Source organism: Sorex araneus, chromosome 2 (assembly GCF_027595985.1).
Source record: "Sorex araneus isolate mSorAra2 chromosome 2, mSorAra2.pri, whole genome shotgun sequence".
NCBI lineage: Eukaryota > Metazoa > Chordata > Mammalia > Eulipotyphla > Soricidae > Sorex > Sorex araneus.
The window spans coordinates 369,221,157-369,235,676 of record NC_073303.1 but is presented as its reverse complement, the minus strand read 5'-3'; the positions used below and the strand labels follow the sequence as shown (position 1 = coordinate 369,235,676).

General features: G+C 53.0%; 1 protein-coding gene across 1 annotated transcript in view; it reads right to left on the bottom strand.

Moving 5' to 3' along the window:
• ZCCHC2 (zinc finger CCHC-type containing 2) overlaps positions 1–13,859 on the bottom strand; it is a 52,691-nt gene extending 38,832 nt beyond the window's left edge. The window contains exon 1 of the mRNA XM_004601986.2: positions 12,590–13,859. Coding sequence (XP_004602043.2) covers positions 12,590–13,480 — 891 coding nt within the window. The 5' untranslated portion in view covers positions 13,481–13,859. The remainder of the gene's footprint in view (positions 1–12,589) is intronic.
• Between the last annotated feature and the right edge of the window lie 661 nt (positions 13,860–14,520).

Below are 14,520 nucleotides of genomic sequence, written 5' to 3'. Positions count from 1 at the left end.
CTGAGAACTGTCACTGTCACTGTCATTCTGTTGCTCATCGATTTCCTCAAGCAGACACCAGTAACATCTCCATTGTGAGACTTGTTGTTACTGCTTTTGGCATATCAGATACGCCACGGGGAGCTTGCCAGGCTCTGCTGTGCGGGTGGGATACTCTCGGTAGCTTGCTGGGCTCTCCGAGAGGGACGGAGAAATTGAACCCAGGTTCAAACGCCCTACCCGCTGTGCTATCGCTCCAGCCCAAAAAGAGCTAAGAACAGGGACTCAAATAGATGATTTGTTCATAAATGTCAAACTACCTTTTTTTTTTATTTTTTTTTTTTGTTTTTTGGGTCACACCTGGCGATGCACAGGGGTTACTCCTGGCTCTGCACTCAGGAACCACCCCTGGCTGTGCTCAGGGGACCATATGAGATGCTGGGATTTGAACTCGGGTCGGCCGAGTGCAAGGCAAATGCCCTTCCCGCTATGCTATCACTCCAGCCCCAAACCAGCATTATTCTTGATAGCCAAAACCAAAAAAACAGATGTCCAGTGATAAACAACTAAGCACAGTGAGGTGTGATACAACTAAATAGTATGCAGCCATAGAAAGTAACAACATTCTGGGACTGACAGTACAGAGGTATGCAAGTGACTAGGGTTTAATGAGGTATGCAGGTGACTAGGGTTTAATCTAGTCTCCCAAGCCCCACCAGGAATGATCCCTGAGCACAGAGCCATGAGTAAGCTGTGAATATCACCAGGTGTGGCCCAGGAACAAACAAGTCACATTCAGGTAGAAGCCACAATAAGAACAAGTTTTGAGAATACCATACTGAGTAAAGTAGGCACAAAAGGACATACACTACCTGGGTCCACTCTCAAGAGGTTCCTCACTGAGTGCATAAAGTAAAGAGTGACTCCAGGGGGCAGGGGAAAGGGACGGCGAGCACTCCTTAAAGAGTTAAGAGACTCAGTTTGCAATGAAAGAAAAGTTCTGGGATCCATTGACAGTGGTGGTGGTGGTGGTTACGTAAAACTGCGAATGAACTTAATATTACACTAAACTGACACCCGAAAAGGGTTAAAAACGCACATCCTATGACAATACAAATTCTAAAATAAAAATATTTATATTTCATTATGCTGCTTCTGCAAATATAAAACAACTCTGAGAAAAGTTTTGCTTCAAAATCACATTTTTAACATCTGAGTTATTTCAAGAACACAATTTAAAAAACAAAAAATAGGGGCTGGAGCGATAGCACAGTGGGTAGGGCGTTTGCCTTGCATGTGGCCGACCCGGGTTTGATTCCCAGCATCCCATATGTGTCCCCTGAGCACTGCCAGGAGTAATTCCTGAGTGCATGAGCCAGGAGTAACCCCTGTGCATTGCCAGATGTGACCCAAAAAGCAAAAAAAAAAAAAAAAAAAAAAGAAATATATTCTGTTATTTCTTGAGCCCTGAACATAGTCAAGAGTAAACCCCGAGTACTGCCTGTGTGCCCCCCCACCCCCCCCAAATGAATAACCTACAGAGAAAAATCATGGGCCTAACTTCATCAGCCTATGAAATACCTACAAGTTCCACTGCCCCATTAGCACCTATCAATGTTACAAATTCTTAGGTTTTGCAGTGCTAAGAATCAAACCGGGGTCAGGTCAAAGCAGCCATGCGCGGTATCTTACCTCCTGTACTCTCTCTCAGCTCTGTTCAGAGAATTCAATCACATGTGGCAAGCTTTGTGTGCTGCAAACAACCCCCCAGCACCGCCCAGTGTGGCCCCCAAAAAAGATGTTTTATCACAACATTTTAGCTCGAGAGATGAGAATTGAGTCTCGCTGGCCCCAACACGTGGGCACGGCTGTGCGTGCCCTGCCTCTCCAGTCGCCACCTTCCGTGGGAGAGCGCCTCATGCTCAGAGCACTCGTCACGGCTTTAATGGGATTTACTAGAGTGACATCCATTTTCTCAGGTCAGCTCAGCTCCCGTGGGAAAGCAAGGGACTGCCTGCCAGCTGCACCTGACAAGGACTACTGCAGTGCCAGCCCAGCGACAAGCAGACACTGCTCCAGGAATACGAAAGGGTTTGCGCTGTCTCGTGTTGGGGCCGCCACTGGCAGTGCTCTGGGCTTATCCTGGCTCTGCTCTCAGGGATCAGTCTGAGGAGCCCTCCGGGATACGGAGGATGAACCCCCAGCCAGCCCTGTGCGAGACAAGCCGCCTGCCGCTGTGCTATTGCTCTGCTCCAAAAGTTTTTCCAACCCTAAGGCCAGGCCCTGGCTTGGGAGTGTGTACTCCTGGCACTGTGTCTGTAACTCATGCCCGAAACCTCTAAGAGCACCTGGCCAGGGACTTGCACATCTCCTTCACTCTACAGATGCTCCCCCAAAAGTTTCACACATGAAGCCCAACAGCACTTCATAGCCGAGTGTAGCGCTGGGCTGAGTCCCAACTGGCGGACGGCTCACAGGAGGCTCCTCTCTGGAAACACGTAAGAAAAAGGCCCACTGAGCTTTGCTTTATTTTCACAAAGGTGAAACTGGTGAGTTTATTTTAGCTCATCTAATAATGTTCCGAATGTTTTCTCTAATTCTTTGACACACACCGTAAATTATAAAATGCCAAGTCTGCCTCCACTTTAAAGTCACAAAAAACAAAGATTCCAATATTTTTTACTGAATTTTTAACTGCCTATTTTCTACCTACAAAATGAAACTTAGAATATAGTAATAAGCACTCTGAAATAACATTCTACAAAAGAGAAGATTTTTTTTTTTGAGCCATACCCAGCGGTTCCAGGGCTTACTCCTGACTACGCCTAGGGATGGCTCCTGGTGGATCATCTTGGGTGCCAGGGATCAAACCGGGCCACTGTGCAAGGCAAGCGCCCTACCCACTAACTGTGATGTCACTCTGACCCCCATTCTATGAAATTCTCATGAGCAAAAGAATAAGGACAGTCAAAAATCCCCTGATATTCTTCCCACTGGAAGGCAGGTCTGGGCGGACTTGCGAGACTGGCCTGGTCAACAGAACATGACGGAAGGGACGTCTGGGGACTGTGCAGGTCAGGCTGGAAGAAGCTGCAGAGCCTGGATCACTCGGAGTCCTGAGGCCTCACGCATGTACAACACACAGCTCAAGCACCTTCTGGGTCTGTCTCCCCACTGCAGTTCTAAACATCAGCGGTTAACATTAAAGCCCAAGCTTTTAACAACTGCTACAGCAAGCTGTGATAGGTGGCTCCAAGTCAACCTGTTTCCAGACTGCAACCTGCTCCATGGCCTTCAGAAGACAGAACAAACCCGTGAACATAAGAGAAATTTTTTTTTTTTTTTTTTTTGCTTTTTGGGTCACACCCGGCAATGCACAGGGGTCACTCCTGGCTCATGCACTCAGGAATTACCCCTGGCGGTGCTCAGGGGACCATATGGGATGCTAGGATTCGAACCCCGGTCGGCCGCATGCAAGGCAAACGCCCTACCCGCTGTGCTATCACTCCAGCCCCAAACATAAGAGAATTTAAGGCGGGTGAACCCTAAGCCTTTCTGGCCAACAGGTAGCCTTCCTAGGGCCCTTGCGTTTACAGCTCTACTCCACAGAGGAGAGGAAGGGGAGGGCAGGGATTCCCAGGTAAAGAGGAGAGTTAGAGAGCAAGGGCCCCCGGGAGCAGAAGCTTGGAAACGATGGCGCTGCTGGGACTCCTGGCTCCTGTGGCAGACTCCACCTACCTCCCCCTGGAGACACATTCCAAGAACCTGTAGAAACTGAGGAGAATCCTTCATAGTGACTTATAGGTTGATAAACATCCGTGCTGGGAATTACTGCATTAGGGGTTCTGACTAATGCTACCTAGGCGCATCGCAACACACGCCCTCACCTGGTTCTGAACTCTTGGAGAAGTATTCTTCAGACACCACGGCACTCTCCTTCACATCTCACCATGCTGATCCTTCCAGCACCACTGCAGTTCCAAAAGGCGAATTCTGATACCAAAACAATTACACTGCTGTATCACTGTATCACTGTTACTCGAGTGGGCGCCAGTAACGTCTCCAATTGTCTCAGCCCTGCAATTTTAGCAGCCTCTCCTTACTTGTCTTTCCCAAAGATTGGAAGCTCTTTCAGGGGAATGAGAACTGTTATTGTTACTGTTTTTGGCATATTGAACAGGCCACGGGGTGCTTGCCAGGCTCTGCTGTGCAGGCATGATATTCTCGGTAGCTTGCCAGGCTCTCTGAGACTATATATATATTATATATATAATGTATGCATGTATGTATATGTATATATATATATATCATGGAAGTTAAATTCTTAAGACTCCAATTCAGACAATCCTTCCAAGAAGCACAAAGATGGCACTTTATAACTCTTCAAAGATTTCAGGTTGCTCATTTCAGTGACCAAAGTTCTTAACATTCTTATCGTAAGCAACTCACAGAAACATCTGATCCTCCATTTCTGAAGCAAACTATAAACTGAAAATCAGCAGTAAGGTCTCCTGACAGCTACAATGTCTATTAGTTTTTGCATTCTACCAAAATATCACCTATAGGTATGAGCCAATTCATGGACCAAAATATCCCATGTGCTAGGCACATGTTTAGTTCATGTTGGAAATATACAAATGGTCTGATTATGAAATAGTAATTAGCAAATGTACGATTCAACATTCACCATTGAAGATTCACTTTGAACCTATACTGTACTCTGTACCTAAAGAAACAATCCTTTTATGATTTCCCAAACAACTGTGATTATAGCACAGCTGCAAGTATTCTAATAACATTGCTGATAAGTATAATCTAATACAAACAAGAACAATACTACCTGATGCATATTGTCTTAAATTTATCATAATGGCAATTTCCAGAGCTCAATCTACAAAGTCAGAGCACAGAAAATCACTATGAAGATGTCACTGATCTACAATACTGACCATGATGTCTGAACACTGAGGGACTTAAAATTCAGTAGGATAAGTCCATTTTTTATGAAAATTAATTCAAAGGATCACGGCAGTAGCTTCAAATTACAGTACAAACATACACACTCCTGGAAATGAGTGACAGCGGAGAATTTTCAGAGAAGCCCATGGTAGAGACAACTGCTCCAGAGAGCATCACGTAAGACGTGATGAAAGGAACCAGCTTTCCATGAAAGGAAGGCTGCGGCAGAAGGAGATTTTGACTTCCCACCCCTATCAAAGGTCAGCTCTATAGATCACCGTGAGAAAATGTGGTCTGCGTAAATACTGCCGAAATGCAGGTAAGTCTGGCTGGAGGGATCGTACGCTGAGTAGGACACTTGTCTTGAATGCAGCCCAAGTGGGCCTGGTTCCTGGCATTACACATAGTGCCCTGAGCCCCAACCAGAAGGGACCCCTGAGAGCAGAGCTGGGATTAAGCCCTGCGCACCACTGACACCAAAAGTCAGCCTAATTGGAAGGAGGAGGCGGAAAGTCTGGGGAAACCAACTTCATTTCTGCTGACTCTGATCTTGCTAGACGTATCTCATTCCTCCGATCTGTCAGGATTCAGGGGCCAAGGGAGGGTGTCCCTTCTAACGAAGGGGAAGGGTCTGCCCATCACAGATCCTGTATCTTCAATTAAGCTACTGATAAAAGAATTAGTCTTGGTGAGCGCGCAAAGAGGTTGAAAAGAAAAGAAAAACCTCAAAAGTCATTTAAAAAAAAGAAAATAGGTCTAGCGGCTGTCTCCACTAGTGGCAGCAGTGGTAGACGTAGGCATAAAGGCCCCAAGGAGTCTGCTGTTGGCAAGGAAGAACGAGCGGACTCGGGATACGAGGGGCAAAAATATTATCAAGCCAATCCGAGTACACAGAAATATAATGGTACCATTGAGAGAATAGCACGAGTCTAAGATTTCTTGAGTAATCAACGGTGCGCTCCTTTTATACACAGTAAACTTAAGGCGACAGTGGACAGTTCGGGGAGCGAGGCCACAGGCAAGTGCACACCAGGGTTCACTGACTCCGGTGCAACTTGCTGACAGCCTGCTCCTTTCACCCGACCTTCCATTCAAGGCGCTCTGTAACTCAATCCCTGTTATTTTCAAACTACTCTATTTCTGTTCATGCACTGTAATCAAACTGTGCTAGTCACTCTGAACAATCAATAAATCTCACACTTGTCTGACCATTTCAATTGATAATAATGCACATTTTTATAACAGCTATAGGTAATAAACGATAACATCCCTGTTTTATATTGAGCAATTGAAAATTGGGAAGACAAACTTGTCAAAGTAACCTTTTCAATACCTGAAGTTGATCTCAAATAAATTATTTCTTGGATGCGCATGAAACCCTTTTAAGGAGCTAAGACATTTAGAAGAGCGCTAAAGGCCAAATGTTCCCCGGAGCGTAAGGGAAGGAAACAGACTACCCAGCCTAGCAGCTCAGCCACCTGTAACACAAACACGGATCAGGCACTTCCCTCTGGAGGGCTGTTTACATAGTCTGCCTGCAGAGGCTTTTGTGACAAAGGCTCTGTGGAAGTCAGGGAGAGTTGCTTGAGTCCTCGGGAAGGAAGAACAGTCAACAGAGCCCAGTGTGCCAGCTCCGCGGGTGGTGCTTCCCTTTCTGAAACATCTGAGCTTTCCATGTCTTTTAAAAAAAAAAAAAAAAAGAAAGAAAAAACAGGAACTACTAAATAAGCTTTACAATGAGCTGATTTAGTCGCATCTATTAAACAAGTATCCAGAGGGCCAGAGCGATGGCACAGCGAGGGGGGCGCGTGCTCATATGCAGCTGGCCCGGCTCCACCTCCAGCACCACACACGGTCCCCCAAGCCCTCCAGGAGTGATCCCTGGGTGCGGGTCAGGAGAGCCACCTGAGCACCACCAGGTTATGAGGCGCCCTCTCCCCCCCCCCCCCCGCCCCAACAAGTGTTAAGAATGTAAGTCCTGAATTATCCATGAACTCTATGCAGTCTGTGCTCTGCACCAAAAACTTATGTAGCCTGAGCTGAGAAATAGCTTTACGGTTCATCAGTGAAATGAAAAACGTATATAAAGATTTAAAATAGTTTTTGGTAAAAAAAAAAAAAAAAAACTTTTTTAAAAAACTGAGTCACCGGGGCTGCAGCAATAGCACAGCGGGTAGGGCGTTTGCCTTGCACGCGGCTGACCCGGGTTCGATTCCCAGCATCCCATATGGTCCCCTGAGCACCGCCAGGAGTAATTCCTGAGTGCAGAGCCAGGAGTAACCCCTGTGCATCGCCGGGTGTGACCCAAAAAGAAAAAAAAAAACAACTGAGTCACCATGAAAGTTATAAAGGTATGATTGAGTTTTATAAGTATAATGTTCCAACACCAATCATTTCACTGGTGTCCACTACCCTCCTTAAATAAAGTATAGAAGCATGGAAGGTAAAGTTAATCCCAATTCAAAGTAAGTGTTTTCTCTATTCCCAACCCTCAAATCCCATATGGGTTGATGGTGTATTTTTAATGGTCTGTGACCCAACATTCCTTTGAGCTTATTTTATCTGTTATTTGCTTTTTTTTTTTTTCTTTTTGGGTCACACCCAGCGATGCTCAGGGGTTACTCCTGGCTTTGCACTCAGGAATTACTCCTGGCGGTGCTTGGGGGACCATATGGGATGCCGGGGATCGAACCCAGGTCGGCCGCGTGCAAGGCGAACGCCCTACCCGCTGTGCTATCGCTCCAGCCCCTGTTATTTGCTTTTTAAAACATATTTAGAAGTATGGTAATAGATAACAAAACAAATACATGATATGGACCTATTTTATTAAGTGGGGAAAAAAGGAGAACCTGTTCCTGAAAAAAAAAAAGTGGTGTAACAATCTAGATGTTCGCATCTTAACTGAAAAGATAACAGCACTAAGAATCATTCTCAATGGGAAATTCATGCTCAAGGATGTATGTGTGCATTTTATTTTTTCATTTTGTCGGGGTTTTTTTTTTGGCTTTTGGGGTCACTCCAGACTGCCTCAGACGACTACATATGGTGCTAGGGACCAACCCCTGGGTGGTTACATGCAAGCTAAGTGTGTTACCTGCTGTACTATTTTCTCCAGATTCTTAATTTACTTAACTTGCTAGTTTAACCTCCACACCTTCCAAAGGACTTTGCTGTCCTCCTACCCTCCAAAGGATTTTGCTGTCCTCCTTTTATAGCTAAGACTGAGGCGCGGTGGGGGGGGGGGGTGAACTCTGGAGTCAAGGATACAGAACCTCGTATCACATGGCCCCCAGCACGGCGAGGATGACCCTGGTGGTTCACAGCATTTAACGGCCCAGCCCAGCTGGCCGAGCATCATTGGGAGAGCACCCAGCTGCTTAGGATGGCTCCCCTCTCCAAAAGAAAAGAGAAGAGAAAAAAAAAAAAAACCCAGATGCTGAGGGGTTCTGAGGGCCCAGTGCTCCACAGAGCAGTCTCAGTGAAGCGCGCCTGCTCTGGAAGGCTGACCATCACTCTTCCGGAAAGTCTCCGTAGCCCGACAACACAATCCCTGCCTCCTAGTCACGGAAAAGTAGGAAACTCCGAAACAAGAAGCACACGACTTTAATCTCGTTCATCTGAGAAGAATTCGCTTTCTCTCCACTGCCTGCCACCATCCTCTCCAAACGCAATCTGAAATTCTTCCCTAAGCGCTTCTTACCTAAGAAAATGACTGCAGAAAAAAAAATGTAAGCAACTGGAGAAAGCTAACCAAAAGCTCCCATTTGCTAAAAACTCACACTTAACTCTGATACTCAAAAAAGTCCCTTCTCCAAAAGGAATATAAAATTCAACTGCTTTTCTTCTTTGCTGCAGCCAAATACCCTAAAATTTCCCACAAAACGCGCAGGGTTAAGTTCTACTCCAGGCTCCTCTACTACCACATACCAACCAAGGCTCAACTCTGATCCACCGCTATTAACTTATACTGAGAAGCACAAACACTCTTCCAGCTCTGGTCCGCTTTTATTCTAGCAATCTTAATCTCAGTTACCAACCCTCCCTTAGAGCCGAGCAAAGCTCAAACAGCATCCACTGCTCCAAAGACAAATTGATGATTTTTTTTTAAACCTTGTGAAAATAGGTACTACTACTACGTTGAGTAGTTCTTTTGAAAAGTAATTTTTAGGAAGCGTCTTTTAGTGCCTAATACAATTGAAATTCTGATAAGCTTATCCCTCTTTTTGTTATTTTTAATGAGGTAACTAATTTATAACATTGCATAGGGCTCAAAAGAGCAGCTTTATACTTCAACATTCTGAGTACATATACAATGTGAGTGATTGCCACTAAGTCACCTTTCCATTAAGCAGGATTTTTTTTCTTTTCAATAAAAAAAAAAAAAAACTCAGACACTGATTTACAGTTTTTTTAAACTAGGGTTTCAGGCACACAATGTTCCCACCTCCAATCTCACTGTTCAGTCACCCTCCACCAATCTCCACCCACCCTTAGCCCAACTCCTTGACAGATTCTTTTTTTTAAATTACTATTGTTGGGGTCCCCTGTGCTGGGTCTAGTCCCCTTTTTTGTTTGGAAGTTTGTTTGGGGGCCACTCCTGCTGTGCTGGCCAGGCCCTCCCAGCGAGCATGCGTCCTGCTGCACTCCAGCCTCCCTAGGCCCATCTTTTAAGTTACTGTTCTTACTAAAATTATGGTTGCCATGTAATAAATATTCAAGCTGCTGAAGAGGCGTATTCACACTGACCCTTAAGTTTCCTTCTATATTGTTAAAAACCGGCTGAAGTACTTGGCCTCCTCAGATTTTATACTTAATACATACACACTAGGAGAAAACACTTTTGTAAAGTTTAAATTTATGTTTACTTCACAGTCACTAAGAGCAGTTCACTTAAAAATGCCCTTTAAAAGGGACTTTTAAAATATCTGATCTAATATCACATCTGGGGTTTCTCTGGAGATTAGCACCCCCAAAGAAGAGGGCATGGACCATTTATAAAAAAATAATCTCACTAAAAAAACTTTGCAAAATTGTTACAGTAACAATAAACTTTGTATAAAGGTAACAGGAAAGCTGACTTTAAAGAAAGGGTCTGTCAGACATAACCATTAACTACTACTATGGCAGTCCAGCAATTTAGGTTACATTTGTGTGTGTGTTGCTAGTTAAGTGTAAATCTCCAAATTCGAAATGTCCATATCCTAACTTTCTCTGGGTATGAAAATATGCTTGGTTTCTTTCACCTTACAATGAAAGAGAAGAAAACATGTTAAAAATGTTTAGCAGTTTTTTGCTGCTATTGCCCAGTGCACAGAATCTAGTGGTTCCCAATTAACACCCCACCCCCACCCCCAATTTTTAAAACCAGGTCTTAGGCCAGGGTGATAGTACAGCTAGCAGGGCTCTTGCCTCGCACGTGTCACCTGACCCTGACGGATCCCCCACGCCACAGATGGGTTTCCCGAGCCCCCCAGAGACCCTGCGATCCCTAAGCAGAGAGTTAGCAGCAGGCCGGGAGCACGGGGCTGGGTGTTCCACGCGACCCCCGCAGCAAAGAAATAAATAAATAAACCAACTAACAAATAGGTATTTCCAACTGTGCTGCACAGCAGTAAAAACTTTCTAACAAGTCAACTACATGCAGCACTTTTCCCAGGACACCACCCTCCACTAGCCTACCTGCTGCATCTTGTATGCACAAAACTCTCCTAAAAGCAGGGCAACGTTTCGGCTGAAATCCAAGGCTACCACTTCCTCCACTCGAGAAAGCCCGCGGAGACCCGCCTTTCAAACACTGACTCGCCCTCTCTTCCTGAAAGGAACCACTTTCTAGAGGCCCAGTCCGCGGCCCGGTCAGCCCTGTCGCTCACACCACCCGCGCGAAGCCAGGGTGCGGGAGCTGCCCACAGCACGGCTTCTACCTGTCCGGGCCACGCGCCTGTTTGACAAAGGGACGCTGCCGCCGCGACTCGTCCTGCAAGTGAGTCCGGAACCCTCCTCTGGGCCGGGGCGCTACAAGGGAAACCGAGCTCGGCGCTAGGTGTCTGGCGGCGAGGCCCCTAACGCGCCAACCCGTCTACGCTACTTCCGGGGCAGCGAGCGGGCACCGCACCAACCGCGTCCCAGCGTCACGCCCGCGACTCCATCCACGTGGTCCCCCGGGGCCCCGCGCCGCCCCGCCCCGCCGGGGCCCGGGAGGCGGGGCCACCGTGGCCACGCCCAGGGGAGGGGCGGAGCGCGGTCACGTGGGCGCGCCGCCGCCATTTCTCGGGGCGGGGCGGGGCGGAGCCCGCGGGCCCGACATCCCCCCGCCCGCACCGCCCCCCCCCAGCCGGCCGGTCGGCGGCGGCGCGTGACCGCCGAGCCCTCTTCCCGCACCCGCCGAGTGACAGCCTGGCGGGGTGTCCGGGCCGGCGGCGAATCGGGGACCGCCACCCCGCCCGCACGCACCCACCCACGCTGCAGTCCGGAGGAGAGCTCCTCGCGGGGCGCTTGCCCCGCACGCTCCGACCCCGGTTCGGGCCCCAGCACCAGCTGCGGTCCCCCGAGCACGCCCGCCCTCCCCCACCCCTACACGACGTGCTGAATGCCAAGGAGGCGAGGACGACGCCCAGCGGCTAACCCAGAAGCCTTTTAGCCCAAGTGACGCTATCTGCCCCACTGGGGGCATTCCCGTGACCCCCGCCGGCTAAGGTCACCGTTACAGTGCACACCCAGGGCCCGAACGGGAATAGGGACTCCCACTCGGTCCTCCGTGACCCGTGCGCGTGCTCCGGCGGCTACTCCGCGGTGCCGGGGGCGCGGGGCGGGGGCTGGAGCCGGGCCCGGCGCAGGTACAGCACGTGCTCGGGACGCTCTGGGGACGGGCGCGAGGCTCGGCGGGCCACTGCCAACGCCTTCCAGCCCCGATGCCCAGTGACTGCTGGCCCACGGAGCCGGCGAGACCCGCAAGGCACCGTTTTCATTCCAGGGCACCGAACGACAGGGCACAACCACGCAGACCTTTCAGCCAGGAAGCGGGGAGGCGTCTGCGCGTCCCCCGTGCCACCCGGGGACCAGCTCGCGCGGAGGGCACTCTGCAGAGACGGGAGGGGCTGCGCGCGAGCCACAGGGACAAGCCAATCCCAAGTAGCTTTCACTCGGACCCCCCCCCCCCCCCGCCACTGCAATCCCTCCCAAATACTCCCCACCGGGCCTAGGCGAGTCCGCTCTCCCGCCCGTAAACATCACACGTAGTAGCTGCGACAACTGGTCCACCTGTGTCCGCCACTACAACTTCGTGTCGAACTCAATGGGGCCCATCTGTGCCACCCCGATCCCGGCGGGCATCCCGGGCCCCAGTCCCTGGGCCGGTCTGGGGTCTTCCGCGACCGTCCAAGCTACTTCTCGGGGCACCCTCCGATGCCTGGACCCAGGCCCTGGGTGCCGACCGTCTCGCTCCACGTGGGGGCGGGCAGGTCCGTGCACCCGGAGCGGTGGCCCTAGCCCCCCCGCTCGACACCCCCCGCGCTGGGCTTTGGTGCCCCCAGTGGCCGCTCCCTAGACCCCCGGGCGGGGGCGGGGGGCGCGCTCCCGGCGTTCTGCGTCACGCAGGAGCCGTCCCGAGGCTTCCGTTCTGGCGGGCGAGGGTGGGGGGCGTCGCCCACCTTACCTGCGCCCAGGGGCCGGCCAGGCGGCACGGCTCCGCCTCCGCGTCCTCGGGGCCACCGCGCAGCGCCGCGCGGAGCCGCTCCAGGTGCTCCCGCAGCGTGACCCGCTGGTGGAAGGAGAAGGCCGGGTGCAGCGAGGCCATGGTGAAGAGCAGCAGCAACTCCTCCTGGGCCCGCGCGCCCAGCCCGCCGCCGCCGCCGCCGCCTTCCGGCCCCGAGCCGTCCAGCTCCGCATCGTCGTCGCCGTCGCCGTCGGCGTCACCGTCGGCGTCCGGCTCGTCGTCGCCCCGGCCGCCGCGCAGGCTCCGGAGCACCGAGTCCACCTGGGGCAGGAGGCGGTGCAGGCGGCCGGCGGCCTCGCGGTTCTCCGAGCCCAGCAGCGCCAGGTAGACGATGAGGCGCGAGCGCACGGCGGGCTCGCGGAAGTCGGCCAGCGGGCCCGGGTCCGAGAGGCCGTTGGCCTTGGCCTCCGAGTCGCGCAGGCAGTGGTAGTCCTTGCGCGCCAGGTCCTCCAGGCACGAGCCCAGGAAGCGCAGCTCCAGCGGGTTGCACAGGTCCAGGAGCCCGCACATGAACTCCAGGCGCTGCGCCGAGCCCAGCACCAGCCCGAACCACTCGTACACGCGCTCCTGCTCCCGCAGCGCCGCCGCGGGCCCCGCGCCGCCGCCGCCGCCGCCAGCAACAGGCGGCCCGAGCCCCCGGGCGGGCGGCGGCGGCGGCGCGGCGGGGGGCGCCGGGGGTCCCCGCGGCGGGCCCGCGGGCGGCGGCGGCGGCGGCAGCGGGGCGCGACCGTCGCGGCGGCGGCGCGGCCGCGCGTCCGCCTCGGGCTCGTCCGCCTCGGGCGGCGGCTCGGCGGGCTGCGTCGGCTTCGGCGGCAGCTTCATCCTCAGCATCCTCGGCTAGCGCGGCGCGGACATGCGAGCGGGGGCGTGCGGGAGCGGCCGGGCGCGGCCGTCAGGAGCGCGGCCCCTCCATGCCGCCGGCGGGGGGCCGGGGCCGGGGGCGGGTCTGGGCCGCGGCGGGGGGCGGCGGCCGGCCGGCGGGGTCGCCCGCGACGTCTTCTCGGGCCCGAGGCGGGGCGTGCCCGCGGCGGCTCCGCCCTCGGGGCTCCGCGCCGGCGAGCGAGCGTGTCCTCCTTCCGCCTCCCTGTCGTCGCGGCGTCCGCGCTCCCCCTGGGGCGGCGGCGGCGGCGGCGGTGGCGGCGGCGGTGGCACCCGAGCGGTTCCCTCCCGAGCCGGTGCGGACCCAGCCGCGGGCCGGAGATGAGGAGCGGCCGGGCGGAGACGCTGGCGGGCTCCGCGCAGGCCGTTCGGCCAATCAGCGGCCCGGGCCGCCGTGGCGTAGCTCGCCCCGCCCCCCGGCGCCGCCCCTCCGCGCGAGGCCCCGCCCCGCCGCTCCCCGGCCGCCTCCCTCTCGGCGGCTCCCGCGCGGTCCTAAGGCCGGGGGCCCGGCGGCGGCCGGGAGGGAGCGGGGCGGCCCGCGTGAGAGGAGGCCGGGCGCCGGCCTTCCCCCGCCTCAGGCTCCCGCCGCGAGCGCGCCCGCCCGTCAGGCCGCCCGCCGCGGGCCGCCGCTCGCCTCCGCCCGCGGGACGGGGCGGCCGGTGCCCGCTAACGGTCGCGGCGGGTGGGCAACGCTCTGTGGGACGAGTTCCGCGACGGTTGAGCAGCGCGGGCCGCGCCGCCGCGGGAGCGTCTGGGCTGTGCCCGCGTCGCTGCACCTGACGCCCGGGACCCCGGCAGGGGCGCGGGCTCCCTCCCTGGCCGGCGTTCAATTGAATTTTTAATTGAATTTATTTTATTTTTACTTCTATCTACTTATTTTTTGACCGGCTTTTTTAAGTGGACACATTTTGTAACCCAGTCGGGTCCTGTGAGGGTTAAAATTTTTTTTTTTAATGGTTTTAAAAAACGTTTTAGCGTTTAAAATCAAGTCC